General features: G+C 36.2%; 1 protein-coding gene across 8 annotated transcripts in view; it reads right to left on the reverse strand.

Annotated features, from left to right (window-relative positions):
* Nucleotides 1–379: 379 nt before the first annotated feature.
* Nucleotides 380–16,494, reverse strand: part of NLGN1 (neuroligin 1) — a 291,751-nt gene continuing 275,636 nt past the window's right edge. For 4 of the 8 annotated variants that reach the window (XM_082766904.1, XM_082766900.1, XM_082766899.1 and 1 more), the window contains 3 exons: nucleotides 7,647–7,832; nucleotides 2,829–3,618; nucleotides 380–2,074 (listed from right to left, as the gene is read on the reverse strand). In XM_082766904.1, the coding sequence (XP_082623030.1) occupies nucleotides 1,246–2,074; nucleotides 2,829–3,618; nucleotides 7,647–7,832 (1,805 nt within the window). In that variant the 3' untranslated portion in view covers nucleotides 380–1,245. Of the gene's footprint in view, nucleotides 2,075–2,828; nucleotides 3,619–7,619; nucleotides 7,833–16,494 lie in introns of all 8 variants that reach the window. The other 4 variants (XM_082766903.1, XM_082766898.1, XM_082766901.1 and 1 more) reach the window with 1 other exon arrangement.

Consider the following 16,494-nt stretch of genomic DNA (forward strand, 5'->3'; position numbering starts at 1 on the left):
GAATTCATTGGAATGGCAAAGCTAATGTTTATCAAAAAGGGAATTAACTTTATGCTAAAATATTATAAATAAACTTTGTAACATGCAACATGAGTTTAAAGAATAAATGGAGAGGTGTAATCATAGTGGTAATGTTGGGGCATTTTTATATTGCAAAATATCACTGTAATTAAATCTTTGGACACACTTTACCTTACCAATTTGAACTAAATATATTGTAACTAAATCACAGTAAATTATAAATCCTTCATCAAAAGAGATTCCATTAAAGTTATAATTATGTTAAAGTTAGAAATTATTTAGGTGGAAAGGAAAAAGAACGTTAATAAAACAAATTTTTATTTTTTTTTTTCTGGGATTTAAATCAGCAAGTTTTCACCACTGTATACCTAGAATTCCAAAAATACCTTTAAGAACTGTTGCAATTCCTTCTATTACTGAAGCTACAGTGAAATATTTCACTGTAATTACTTTTGCCCCTTTAAAAAATCTTCTTTAGGTTGTGCCAATTGATGGAGAAAGCTTCTATTAAAAACTCCAATGGGATGAGAAGAATTTTAATTACGGCTTAATCAGCAGCACAGCCACCAAGCATATAAATTATCATGCACATCGTGCTAAAAATATCCAGTTTCCTTTATTCCCACAACTTTTATACTGACAGCACTTAAGTGATAATGTTGTACCTGCCAGGCTGTAAAACTTCTTTGTCTGACTGGCAGATTTCAGCATGAGCCCCTTCCTAAGGCCTTAACAGCATTGGTGCTTTGTGTACTTATTCAAATATGTAAATATGGTCTACACAATAAAACAGGTCCAAATAAAAATTGGTGAAAATTATCTGACATTCCATTAGTGTGTCCCTTGTGCATATTTATAGGTTTTTAAAATTTTCAGTCATTGTTCTTTCCTGTTTGTGTTGCACATGCCTAATTCCATTATGTAACTTAAATCTTCAAAAAATTAATACTTGAATGTGAATGAAAAAGTATCATTCAGGACAACTGTTTCAAGCAATTGCAAACAGTTGGGTGTTTTTGTTTGTTTGTTTTTTGTTTCTTAAGTTCATTTGATATATGTACAATTCATTTTTTTCAAAACCCCAAAAGTTCTTGATATGTATATTCACATAATATTCCTCCATATTTAAATAGTAAGAGTCTTGTAGGTTGAAAGCCAAGTAATCTTCAGTAATATCACCTACTGTAATCCATCAAAAAATAAAGTTTGTTTCATCTTGTCTGGCTATACCCTGGTTGTTGAGTGTGAATGGGGGTGGGGGTGGGGATGAGGATGGGGCAGAGTATTGTTCTGTCCTCCGGTAAATGTATTGAATGTGTGTAGGGGTTGAATCCCTGGTATAGTGTTGGGGATCATTGTGATGGTGTTGGGTGTCATTAAGGGAATATCATCAGGAGACCTTCTCATAGCTAGCGTGTAGTCTGGGGGACAGGCGGTCCTAAGAACCACCTCATGTGGATGGATGGACTCACATTCATGATCCAAGTCAGTGTGCTTCATTTGGAGGGACATTATCTCCTCTTCTTGTGCATGAGTAAGATCATTGGTAGTAGTACGTTGTGGGCTACATCTCCTGTGAACATCATGTCTCCGCTTGTCTTTTTTGTAGTACAATGCTGCAAAGGCCAAAATGTTCAGGAACAGCAAAGATGCACCAACTGCAATAGTAACACTCAATTCTGTTGAATAGTCCCTTTGATCCACTGAAAATGGGCTTGGCTGTTGCTTGGGATCATCTTGTTTGGCTGTAGGAAAGGCTGAAGTAACAGAAACAGAATTTTTCCTTGTTGGTCTGAAAGTATTATCTGTTGATGGCACTTTAGTTGTGGTAGAGGTATACTGTGAAATGTCGTTAAGATTGTGCAGATGAGGTACCAGTTCCAACCAAAGGTTCACTTTATTGGCCCTATAATGTTCTTTAACTCGTGGTTTTAATCCAATGTGAAGATACAGTTGGTCTTTCTGAGAATATCTGGTCCATGCTACTTCTTCAAAACGATTTGGTTTTGTATGGATGAATTTTGTGTCTTGTGGCACTGGTTGATTTGGGTCACTAAAAAAGAAAATCTCAAATGTTACACAGTATTTCAAACAGTATTTCAAAAGTAAGTGTAAAATTAATATTTTATACTTAATGTTTAAGTCTGCCTTTGGATAGAGCAGAATACTATTTCTTAGAATTAGAGGACTTATTAACTTTGGTTAGAAACAGCATTATGCAAATGAACCCTACATAATCTTTTACATAGAATTCATCAACTTCTCTAGTTCCCCCAAATGATAGTATAACTCACATAGTAAACTTTTATGGCTGAGGAAAGATTGCCAGCAACATGGTGATTTGAACAAATGCCTATGAGAGACCAGTGTGAGAGGCCATTAAGCTTTTTCTGTTTTCATTTTAGTGAATTGATGCTCAGAATTTCAGTTCAAACACAGTATCTGTGTCCTTCCAGAGGTGAAAGACCACAGCAGGGCATAATTCAGTGTAGCACACAGCGACTTGGACTCCACTGGCCAAAAGTAGAAAAGTTTTTTGAGCTACCAGTGAAAACAGATTTAATGAAAATGTCAAAACCTCTCAAGTTGCAAGTCACTTATTTTTTAGTCAAAGGTGTTAATGTAAAGCGTTTTAAACTATATGCATATATTAAATACTTATTTTTTCACTCTCCTAGGGATCCCTTAATTATTTTTGTGTACAAGGTATTTAAAATTTCTTAAGGAAAAAAAAAAAAAAAAAAGAAAAGCATTGTGTAGTCATATCCTGAGTTTGTATACAAGATTATTTATTATCTGGTACTCACCCAGTTTTTGCAAAGTTTGTCCAGTATGTCATCACCACTGCACTTAACATGACATCATTTTTGGAGAAATTACAAGGAAATAATTCAGTAGGACCAATCATGGGGATTCCTAGTACGTAAGGAACCTCATCTCCATGGGCTGCATCTGCCCATGCAGGTACCTGATCTGTCTGGCAATGATGGTAGAAGGCATAGAAATACGTAGGCGATCCAAAATTCGAGTGAAGATCTGCTGTGGCCACTGCTGGTGCAACCCACTGGTGATCAGTAAACAAAGCCAGCAGTGTTTTCCTTCTGGTCTCAGGATTGTGTCGATCTGCCCAGTCTGTGTACATAAATTTAATAGTTTCCCTCAATATATCTTTGCCTTCAGGGTATCCATACAAGTTATCGACAAAATTAGAAACTGCAAAGTCAAAATCACTAGCTGATATGCCATCTTCACTATCCACAATATTTTCAACAAATTTTAACCCTTCCCCTTGGTTAACTCCCAACATGATGTCATAATTAAGGAATTCTCCTTGTTCCATCAATATCTGAGGATCATCTGGTATCACATCGCCATCGATTACTGGTCCAAAGGCTATATGGTATCTTGCTGGTTGAATGTCCTGGTCAACAAGTTCTCTATAAGGCTTCTTCTGTAGACATTCTACCAATTCTACAGTGTCTGACATGTTGCAACCAACTTTTGTAGCCAACATCCTGGCGTATTTCGCAGGCTGAAAACTAACTGCCCAGCTGGAGAGCGCTGTTCCACTTTGAGCTATTGCTCTTTGAAAAAGTCCTGTGGGGAGAAATATTTAAAAGCTACTGAAGAGACCTTGAAACAGCTATATATTTGAAAGATTCAAAGGAGTTCTTTGAAACAATAGGAAACTTTACCAACTTTACCAGAAGAGATATTTGAAAACAATCTGAGAAATAGATAAATACACAAGATGGTGAGATCTGACTGCCGTTATATCTTAGAGGCAATGTCTACGAAATAAATGCAATATGTGCATAAATTGAAGCAAATGTTTCTACCTCTGTGCAGTTCAGCTGAGGATCAGACTTTCAAAAGGAACTCAGAAAGAAAAAGAAGTGGTATTACCTTATGTAGAACAATACTATTAGCTTGAAAGAAACTCCTGACATTAAAACAATTTATAGGCTGAAGGAAAATACAAGAAGTCTCTTCAAGGCATCAACAGCATGCATGCATATGACCATGTGTTAAATAAATCCAATATACTGCCATTTTATGTTCTATTTGGGATTAAACTTTGTTTGAGAGGTATATATCTTTGAATTTTGTATTATAACAAAATTTTATGTTCTGGAGCGATGGATGAGAAGGCAGTAATTAAATTTGTGTGTCTGAGAGTTAAGATCTTGCAGAGAGTCTTTTTTAATGAAAGTTTATAGCGATCACATTTACATAAAAAAGAATATTATATATTTTACATTACTTGGCTATGTAATTCAGAGATTTGATCATATGTTCAGGTATTCATTTATGAAAGAGATGATTTATTTGTGAATGAACTGACTGCATATAAACTTGTAGCAAATCCCAAAGACTTCAGTGCAATTAATTTGAATTTATGCTGATTTAGCTAGCATTTTGGACCTGTGAGTAATATAAAAATGGTCTATAGCAAATGTAAGTTGTACTAATATAAGCTATATGAGTCAGAATTAGATCTTGCTTATGCTTATAGGCACCTGAAGTAATTCCACTGACTTTGGTTGAATTATTTGGGAAGTGGAAGTGACATCTGGCTTCACTTAATTTTGCTAAAGATGTATCTTTGGTCTAATGTTTTAAGAAGAGCTGAACACTCTAAAGGAACTAAAGGAACCAGAACGAAAGTACTCAGCTTACCTCAAAACTTGATTTCAATAATGCAAAACATAACATTTACTTTGATAAGTAACATATTTCTATTGATAGACTTCCATAGTCTCTAAATCTAATCAGACACATGCCTTTACAGACTGTATTGCAGTACCAGACTCTGTACACTCAGAAGTCAGTTAGAATCAATTGTTGGCAGGAAACATTTTACAAGCTTCAGAGGAATTTTCAAATCATTTTAGATCGTATTACGGTCAAATCCAAAAGTCTTAAAATCAGATAGGTGGAGGGACTGAAATATGTAAACTCAAGCCTCTTCTTAAATTTATGAGAAGAATCATATCCAAGATATTATTTCCTTGCAAGATATGAGTAAAAAATGAGAAAGAGTTTGAGCTATAAAACAAGAAAAATATATTTGCATGTTTACAAGGTCAGATACTGAGCTAGTATAAATCAGCTCAAAGTCAGTGGAATTACTGCAGAGGATCCAGGCATTGTAATAAATGTAACAAAATGACAAAACTGAATTTTCACAAAGATGTATTTCATGATGCTTCATAATGTTTCTTTCTTTCTTTTTGCATATAGTGTAAATCTATTTTTATTGCTTTATTAAATATCTGTGAACGAGGACAGAAAAAGTAAACTATGTATTAAGAAAATGCTGATATAAACAGGATGCTAAGTGCACATAAACTTTAAATGTTGGATTATGTGAAAGTGGTCAAGTCCTCTGGCCATAAAGTTATCTTAGGAAATGAAACTAAACATCTCTCCTTCTTGTGAGGAATTCTTAAGGAAATATTCCTCCTCTCAAACCATTCTGTAAAAAATGAACAAAAGTGTGAAAAATTATTTTCATTCTCTCATATAATTCCTGGCAGAAATTGGTATTTCGCAGGAAGGAGAATGACATTTTTATCTGATAATGTGTAAGATTATTATAGCTTATGGGCCTCAGACTGATGGAAAGAAGATTTAAGTGCTCAATGGACCATATCACTTTGTGACTCCTATTCAAAGGCTCACCAAAGTAAATAATAATAATTTGCATTTATTCATCTACATTTTCAGAGTGCTTTCTAAAGATGGGTGCTGTTCTGCGTACTTGCAGATGGGCAGTTATGAACATCACCATCTTGAAGGAGGTTGAATGCTTCCTCTCAACTACCAAGTGATCCTTTCAAAGGGAAATGAAGGAGCAAAGAGAGCATCCGAATTTACAGCTTATGAAAGAGACTGGTTAACAATTTGTACCTTTTTTTTTTTTTTTTTTAATGTTAAGATATGACAAAACGTTTGGAAATTTGGAAGAATTTTTCTTATTTGAAGCTGACCAATTTATTTTAATACTTTTAAAGGCAGGTCTAAAAGTCCCCAGGTGTAACATAGCAAGCATGTGGTGTATGGCACATTGTTTTGTTCAAAACTGAATAAAGCTTTTTTCCTAAAAGAAATCCTGAAAAATTTACATTTTCAACTGGATTTTGCCTACACAGACTTAAGCTGTCCACAGTCTATCCGTTTCCCACACCTAATTTCTCTGATCCGCTCCCTTGGCAAATAATTATATCAATATCCCCACACAAATTCTGTTTCTGGCAGAATTCTGGACGTGTTAGAATATGATAGAGTAAAATCATCTGATAAGAGACAACATGACTGTCCAGATATAGTAAATATTGGCGTATCATGTTAGCGTAACATTACGTCAGGAAGATCAATATTAAGATCAAATAAGAGGAGGGAGGAAAAACCAGGTCTCTGCAACCAACCTTAAGGTAAATCTATGCCAAAAGTTATCTTTTGTGGGTTCTGATGAAAAAATGATGAAGTAGGTCGACCCTCAGATTACAGTGTAATGTTTCTTTTAAAAACAGATTTTTCTGTCTTTTTAAATAGTGTAAAGGCATGATTTAAAGAGTCTGTTGCTTTCATTGACCTCAGTGGGCTCTGTATCATGGCATTGGGTAAATACAGCTCTTTTCATGTCAGTGGAATTATTTTTTTATGACTGGCCAATTAGTCTCCCACGAAGATACTGCAATATAAATCAGTGGAGGATTGTATGCACTGGGAACAGTGCAATGTCCCTGGGAAAAAAAAAAATAAACAATACAGATAAAAATGTGTGAAAACAGTGAGACAAAAGTAATGTAATCAATAAGCAATAGCCATGCAAGTGAGAAAAACTGTGTGGAACTTTGATGCCAAAATCATGGGATAAAAAAGTGGGGCCTCAAACAGCATGTTTTTAATTTCCTGCTGTCTGCCTCAAGTAGATAAAAAAGGTGTTAGTTATGGAACAGGAAAAAACATATAGAAGAAAATCCATTTGCAACTTGGATGCTTTGACAATTTTGGATCATGCATGCAAAACATTCAACCATTGTTTTATTAGATGACAGCAAGTGAAGTTCATGCAGTTTCAGACCAAAGATTTCTGAACTAGGTACTCCTTTCCTACACACAAAATAATAGTTTTAAGCATTTCAGCTATTAGCCTGAACAGAGAAACTGTGTCATTTTAGTTTTCTTTAAATTCTGCTCCTCATGAGAAACTAAACGTGCCATTCATGACTTTCTGAATATAGATGACCTCATCTACTATGAGCATGACTGACTGGTTTTCCAAAAAGAGGACACCCTTAGGTAGGAAAGAAGAGAGACAAAAATGATGCATTGAGCATATGCTGTTCAGAAGTCTGCTATAAAGTGTTTCAACAAAGCTCTATAGGAAAAAGAAGAAAGTGACCCAAAATTTAAACATGCACAGAAGAGCTGAGGGAGAAGGCAGCTAGTACAGCCTTTAAAAAGTTTGCTTAATATTGAGCTGAACTCAACCTTTCTTAGAACAAAGAGAATATACAGAGCGTCACATAGTACTAATGGTGGTGGCATGCAGACACCAAAATTGTCAAAATTTGCAACCTGCATAATACCTTTGGTTGAATTGCTCCAACGGTTACCTTCAGAATAATGGGATAAAGTCAACAGATTGACGCATGAACCGCCTGCACCAGATCCAAAAACAGTTATTCTTAATGGGTCACCACCAAAGAACCCAATATTTTCACTAGTCCATCGCAAAGCTTGAATTAGATCAAGGAGGCCATAGTTTCCTTTTGCTGCTTGGTCCCCAGTGCTTAAAAATCCTGTGAATGTAAATGAAAAAAAGAAAGGGTTAGAGAGTGCTCTTCTGACTAATCTTGTTGCAATCTTCTAAGTAATACTTCCAAAGTATATGTAGTTAAGTATTATGGAACTACATAATTTTCCATATTTACTGAACAACAGTTTGCAATTCTGCACTCTTGCCCAAATAAATCCTATGGTATTCACTCTTCTGGCCATGATGTATTAATGTAGGGAAGATGGAGAAACATCACAGGCTGAGTACTCAAAGTATTAACAGGTCACAACTTATTACACCCAAAGACTCTGTGCTGATTACACCAAGTTGAAGAGTAAAGCTTTAGCAAACAGATACAATGAAGGTATTTTTAAGGGATTTGGTCAACTGTGTATTGCATTTCTGTACTCAGCAGCAGCCACGATAGCCTTAGATGCAGGCAATGACTGAACTTCTTTGGAGACTCTGGTTAACTCACAATAATACACTCTTCCCCCGCCCTTATTTCTCCCATTGGCTTTGCTCTCCCCCAAAATACAGCTCGTGTCACAGGACAGGCTGTGTTGAACAATGTGAGCAGCACTCAACTCCCTGAGCTCCAGTCCACAGTCATTAACCTCAGTTAATTGAATCTACATTAAAAGGATAAAGACAATTTAAGCTGTTTCCATGCCCCTCCAACATCAAAAAGATAAGAGCTCAGGGGTAATCTGTAGAGCACAGGAATTGCTCCTTTTTATTCCTACTGGAAAACAGACAATGCAATGTGTCAGGTGCAGGAATGACTGTTTTACACTATGCTCCCAGCAGTGCCCTGGTATTTGTTATTGTTGTTACTTTTGCCATTAGAGGCCACTGACTAAACAGTGGACAATACAAACTTTGAAGACAATTGCTGTTGACTGAAGACATTGTTTTGCTCTTGGAACCCATTAGCTGACATTTCCAATTTTCTAAGGTTAAAAACCAAAATGTTTAAATAATACCAGCATTGAGAAGTAGCCCAGTGCCTCCATTTGCATACGAAACTGATTTAATAATCACTAAATCAACAGTGTAACTGCTTTTCCGTACATGCTTTGTAGAGAAATGCAACCATTATGACAATTATTTCCACATTAATTAGATATTAGTGGGTCTTCTACTCTAAAGTCATATGGATTTATCTCTCTTTAGTGGAGACAGCCTACTCAAAAAACGTTTACAGTAGTTTTTTGGGGAAAACCAGAAGACGTTTCTCAAAGGACTTTACTGTTTCACTATGACAATAAGAGCAGCTTTTGAGACATTTTTAAGAAGAAATACATATGTGCGTATATATATGTAATGTAAGGATTTAACAAGAATACTAGGTGCACAAATGCACTGATATCCACATATATTATGAACATGTCATTCGGTACTGTATTATTGTTCCAACCTGACTTTAGATGGCAAGCTTATATTTGGTGCTCTGTTGACTGTGTAGACATTTACAGTAACAGGCCTTCTTTGCTGTAAACTGCACCAGAGGCTAATTGGCCTCACTTCCTCTGTGGCTGAGCTGTGCCACCTCTAGGGTGAGCAGCCTTGTTTGCATAGGTCAGGTCTGATTTTTGTTACCATGGAGAACAAAGAGGGAAGAGGCATGAGGTGCCAGGCCAGCTATTCTCCCACATCAGACCCAGTCTAATGGGCATACTTCATTCACCGAAGCCATACTAAATTGTTGTTTAGATACTGGTCTCTAAAATAACCGGTATTTTACAACCAAAAATGGCCACACTTACTACTTTGCTATATAAAAAAGCAAAGTAGCAACACTACCATAGAAGAAAATATAATTTTGATACTCAGGGGAAACACAGAAAGAAACTGATAACCAATTAATTATCCTTTTACTACTACAACTCAGTACTGAGCTGAGATGAATATGATGATATTTTACCCTCCCTCACTCTCTTTCATTTTCTTCCATCCTGCCAGAGGTGCTGGTAAGCATGCCAATGCTGTCAAAGAATGGCCCTGGTATACTCTTTCCTGCAGAGAAGTATTCATTCTTGTCTCCGTGTTCCAGGAAAATGTTGTCCCCTATAAATAATTAATTTTTAAAGACGCAGAGATGATGTCTTTGAATCCATGGCAGCAAATCTAATGAGAGCTTCCTAACTAGTCTTACTGCCTTTGTCAGCCTGCTTGGAGTTGAGGGATGGCACCAGAGATTGTAACAAAATTACATGTAAAACATGGGAATCTATGGGAACTACTGGATCCAATGGCTGCACTTGCTAGGAGAGTCTTCCCCTTGCCTAAGTACATGACTGTGGAAATTCAGAGACAAACTATTTTGTCACGAAGCACATAAGCGATTGCACTGATTTAAGGGACTACAGGAAAAATTGACAGTGGTGCTCCTTGAAACACAGGCACCAATAAGATGGGAGCATTTGGAAGCAGTTACCAAAATTGTGCCCTAAACAAGTCATTCTTTGCTTTTTGTCCCCCTTTTTCTGCTTTGCAGATTCACTGGGCTCAGGCAGGATGTGCCCTGAGCAGACCTGCAGTGTTGGTTCAGAAAGATGCTTTAGACATCTCAAAGTGATTCCTCGCATTTATTAGTAAAATAGATGGTAGGGTTATAGCTGAGATACAGTGATCTCCCTGAAGGAGAACAAATGTGAACACTCAAGCTCTAAGAAAAAATTGGTTTTTGTACTCTGCATAATATGCAGCAAAATAGGAAGCAAGTAAGTCTTTGCCTAAAAAAGCAACAGATGAAAATTATAGGTAAAGCCTTAAGGCGGTCCCCTGATGTTAAATGAGTTCACATCAAGCCCTGAAGCTTGATGGGAAAATGGGAAATCCTTGGGAAATCATAGTTTTAAAGAACGTTTTGTGAAAAGGACCTTAAAAAGAAAGGGAAATGTCTCTCGTTGCTAAAAGTAGAAACTTGCATTCAGTTCAGGAAATGTGCCAGAAGGGGGAGCTTTCAGTTTATTAAAAAAAAAAAAAAAAAAAAAAAGTATTGGTAATATTTACCTCATTTATCTATATTAGACAAATTATGACTTGTGTCCAGAGCAACGTCTCTGATGCAAAAGAAATATCTCACGCCTCCTCAGCAAGAACCACATTGGCTGACTTCCATATCTACACAAGATGGATGATTATTGATGTTGACTTTCATGACATGAAACATTTCTATCTCATTTTTCAGAACCATAAGAAGCCTGTTAATATCACCACCTGTTCATGCATTTTTTCTTGTATGCAGTAGTACCAGCATGGTTTAAAAGCATTCAAAATGTCATGAAATCAGAGATAGTACTGATAAAACAGATGAGGCTTTTCTATTTTATTTTTTTTTTTCTCCCCTAGTGCAGCTAAAATTATCTAACTAAACATCCATAGAGAAATACCTTAAAACACATCATACCTGGTCTGTAGGTGCAAGTACTTATTTATGACAGACAAAAGAGAGATTGTACCAATATGTGTTGTCTTTATCCCTGGAGAAGCTTTCAGAATGCAATTAATACAGATACTATACAAACAAATATCAAATCTATTTCTCCATCTGTGGCATTTCTAGGACACAATCATCACATTATCGAGATATTAAGCTAGCAATTTGGAGTCAAAGAGGTGAACCTGCTCTTGTTGGAAAGGTTTGTGTGTCTGAAAGCTTGTCTTTTTTTTTTTTTTTTCCCCCAAATGTTTTTTTTTCCAACTCTATCAGCTGGTTTTTTAAATGTATTATCCATCTCTGCAAATGCTGTCTTACTAACATCCTTGGATTGTCATCTCTGCAAGAACACTACTATCATATGTTGCCACCTTTTGCTCTAATGAAAGAAAAGTTGAAGTAAATTATTCCTTGTTTTAGTTACTCCAGGAAGACTTCCAAAAAAAAAAACCCTTATTTTTGCATTATTCTCTAAAAAGGTCAGATTGAGCTAATTTTATTCTATAATTAAGTCCTTCTACTCAAAATATTCCAATCATCAGTGAACAATTGCTATTTTATATTCTGAATGGAGAGGTTATCTCTTCTTCCATCTCCTCCAAAGGATCAGACTCTAATAGAATTATGGAAGTGAGGACGTGGTCTTTTGTGAATTAAGAAAGGGATTTATTAAGCTCATTTGGACCGTGTGTCTATTACATTGCTGTTATACAAATGGGCAGAGTGTGCCACAATCAGGCCCTGTATTTTGTGTTTGAATAAATTTTAATGCTGTATAGGCTTATCTGCCCAGGTAATGATTTATACTTGCCATTCAGATAAAACATTTTTCTAATACAATTCCTGTACTTTTGAAGAGTAAATAAAGTAATAGACTTGGGGATGTTAAAATATATTTTTGAAAACCTTACTAGATTCAATTATTTTAAGCTCTGACCTAATCTGAACATTCAAACTAATGAAGAGGGAAAGGCCAAGAGAGAATTTTTCCTACTGTAAGAAAATGTCCACAGCTTGATGATGCAGTGGGAGGAGGCTCTGGCTGGCTAATATGCAGGTGCCATTTCACATCACCAGGAACCAACCCATCACTGATGAGTCTGGCCATTTAAGTGTTTCATAACCCAGCGGTTTATGTGACCGGATGAAAAAAGGGGGCAGAATGTTTTGCAGGATTAAAAAAAATAATAATAATCTACCCATGAGAAAATATACAGCAATAAATGCTATTCTAAAAATAAAACACATGACCTTGTGAAAAGTGGTATAACTTTAAGAATTTTTTTTCAAAGAGCTGTGTTACTGAAAGCAGCAACACTTAAGACTTTAAAACACATGCCTAAACAGGTGAGCAATTTTAGCTATCTTTCCTATTATAAATCCCTATGCAGTCAAATGTCATCTTTTATTTTGCTAAAAGCATATGTTACATTGTACAAGTATAAATGCTTCAACGTATAGTGGAAGAACACAGGACATATTTTGAGGGAGGAATTTTTATTCCCGCTGGATTGTAAATTCCTTGGTGAGGGCTTTGGTTTGACATCCTCTATTAATATTCAATGGTAATTGCCATCTACATAAAATTTCAGTTGCCCTTTAAACTGTACCTACTGACTTAGAAATGTGAGCAAGATAAGCAAATTTTAAGTAATATGGTTAAACTTAAAGAGCACATTTGTTTTCATCTTAGACATCTCTCTTGAATTTGAATCAAGTAACTAATCTGAATGAATTACGTAGGCAGCAGCACTGTGAACATTAGTGTATATATGATATTCATGAAGCTGATGATACTGATCCTCACTTTGCTGACCAGCCCACCCTAATATTAATAGCATATTTTAGTAATGGATAAGTGATAAGGAGACTAAAAGGACTAGGAACTCCAGTAAGGAAGATGTAGGAGAATGCGAAACGCTTAGAGCAAGAAAAATATACCTTCATGTACATCTACAATATACCTCTGCTCAAGGATCAGAGAAGCAGGTCTTCTAAAAAGGCTGTTGCTCAAACAGGAATTTTGTGACAAATTTATTTGATGTGCAGAAAAAGTCATTGCAAAACTAGCAAAGTTCTCATCTGTTTCTGTAGCTTGCTGTCACATACACGTTAGGAATAAGATGAATGATTCCAGAAGTGCAAGATTTTATCTGAACTCCATGTGGCAAGTGAAGTATCATGCTAGAACACTAGGCACTCTTTACTTGCTTTTTAAGATATGTGAAACTGCATTTATACATGGATTGTACATGGATTGTATTTTGATGTTTTTTCTTCTTTTTTTTTTTTCCTTTTTAATATAAGATTAATTTGTATCAGAATCTTTGAAGATAAATGCACTGTATTTTCAACCAATTTGAAGACAAATAAATGTTCTTTTGCAAAATATTTGTTAACATGCTATACACATATTCGATTGCGACTATTCACTTTTCACTCTAGTACTAAGGTTATGTGATTGGTCACATAAATTGCTTGAAAACTTATTTATAATCTCTGATTTCATACTATAAATATTAAGGGGAAGTGTTTTCCATACAAATAGCCTGAAATTACTTTTATATTTTTAATATACTAACAACTCCAACTTCTCTGGCCAGTGCTATTGCTCCAGCAGTTAGCCTTTGGAAATTCCTATTCATTTCACCAAAGTAAATAATTTTCAGAACTTAATTAGTTCTCTATATAGGAACTTCTTATCCTTTGTCCTTTGCCATTTTGAAAGCATACATGGAGAAAAGTGCGTTGTGTTATATAAGCTGTGATGTGCTTTTCCAGCATTGCTATTTTACTGCTGGAATTTTTAACACTTCTCCAAAGGGTACCAAATCCCTTGAACCAATATTAGCGAAGTGGCTGGAGCCTACAAAAAGGCTGGCCTTTCCTTTCAGCTCTTAGATATAATGAAAGTTTTCACATCCTTGCATTTGACTTCATTTGTTTTCCCATGAGAGGCAAAACGAGTCGAGCACTGCAAGTTACAGAAGTCCCTTACAGCTGTTTGAGTCTGGCAACTGCCACTTGCCAGTGCTGATGCATTACAGCAGACTGTGACTGTGGAGGCATATTGCAAAAGAGTGAATTGTCGTACACCAGAGCAGTTTATTCCTTTGTCACAGATGTACACAACGGTACACAATGGCACAACATGGGTGCAGTGCAGCCCACAGCATAATAGCCCATTCTTCCAAAATGCAGGTTCTTTTTCACAAGCTGTATCAAAGCCCTTTAAATGACAAAAACAAACAAACAAAAAAAAAGGTCTGCATGAAGCCAGAGTTTTTCCTGTCCTTGAAAGATTATCCTCAACTGTTACAGAAGGAAATTCTATGATTCTATGATTCCAAGTTGCTCATCTATACTGTGATAGTCTTGGCAAGTATGCCATAGACATTGAATCAGCCTGAGATTATAATTTCAGGCATTCGCTGAAGGGTGTAAGAAAGTTTAAAAGTTTCAGTGGGGAGTTTACAGATGTCTGAGAGTGCTTCCAAAGGCTTTTGCTGCCTCTTCTCCATGTGGCCAATAGTGTTTTCCACTGTCTTCTGTCCATCGTGTTAAACCTGATATGGACAATCTCTCATATTCTGAGTATTTCACATGTACAATACGTTCACTTAACAATCCCATGCTGGAATATGGGGTCATGCTATGGGGAAGGCCCACACAAAGTGCTGTTTGTCAAGCTGGTGTTGTTCCTCCCCAGCCCTCACATCAGGCATGACTTGGGTCGCAGCTCCCACAGCATGTGCTGAGCTTGTCAGACGCGGGGCAATGGTGGGAACACACCAAGTCAGCTGTTTGCTACAGAACTATCAGCTGCAGAGACAAGCTTCATGGAGGCAATCCTCTAAGCCGATGCGGTAGATTTGGGATCACAATGGGAAGTGTAAACTGATCCTGGGCTCTGCAGGCAGCTCTTACAGCCAGAGTCATTCTGGCTTCTGCACAGGGAGTGCGGATAAAACGGGCTTCAGCTGCCCTCTGTTTGTCAGACCTGTGCTCAAAATACAGCACAGCTGGTCCCAAATGATCACCCAAGACATCAGCTCTGTGGTAGCTTATTATGGATGGTCTTTGCTGAAGAGTCAAATGAAAGACTGATAATAATCTTGAAGATACTTTAAAACAGTTGTATAAGCAACAGGGCTAGTTCACTAGTAGTGATCTTTAATACTGATATCTGGATGTGCTGAAAAAGGAAAAAAGAAAAGGAAAGGCAAGACTAGTCTCAGGGACACAGCTGCAGAAACTCATTTTACAGGATTTTTAGTGATATGTGCTGACACATATCAGGAAGTAGAAGTAAGCTCTAAGAGCTGATGAATGACATTTGGCATAGGTGGACACAAAGGGAAGATGGAGTATGTTTGATTTGATCGTCTGCTTTTCTTCTTTAAAAATACAGAAAAAAAAAGATATATATTCTTTTGCTATTGAAAAGAGCAGATATCCATTAATATTTTCATCTTTGAAAAAGTAAGCAATACTGCTGCCAGCAGATAACATCTGCTTTAATGCCTTCTGCAAGGTAAAATTCAAACTTGCTAGTATACGGCTGAGTCATGCTCTATGGTGGCTTAAAGTATTTTAAAAGTATTTTTAAGCTGCATACAAAATTTTCTCAGGATAATGAGCAACACTGTAGTAGTAAATAATACAATAACAATGCTCTTATGACCTAGCTTCTTTGAGAACTTTAACAAAAAATATAAACAAAATCAATAGTCCCTAACAGACAGCATAGGCGAAACCAAATCATATTACAGGATAAATTGTGGAATAATAAAAATCAAACATGATTTTTATTTATTAAAATACATTCAGCCAAGCCACAAATGATAAGGAAAGACTACTTGGGAGAATGGAAAAGTCCATAGCCAAAGTCATCATTTGACTTCCTGACTTAGAGGAAAAAAGTGATATCTCAAGGGAGAGATTCTTGACTTCACTGGCATTGAGTGGTCAGCTGTTCCAGACCTACTTACTTTAAGTAGCACAATATACAAAAAAAAAGTAACCCACAGCACATCGTATCAAATATCTGTCCTCTACTTTAGTCTTTCACCTTTCCCACTTTCAATAAAAATAAAAATAAAAGATAAACAAAACCCACAAACAATAACAAGACATAGTGGAGAGTTAACAAATACCAATATTCTTAATGTGCAAGCTTTTACATATAAAAATTGGCCCATAAAAAATCTCCTTTCTATTTTCATTCAAGATTGGGTCA

This window comes from Aythya marila (genome assembly GCF_965140915.1).
Source record: "Aythya marila genome assembly, chromosome: 9".
Taxonomy (NCBI): domain Eukaryota; kingdom Metazoa; phylum Chordata; class Aves; order Anseriformes; family Anatidae; genus Aythya; species Aythya marila.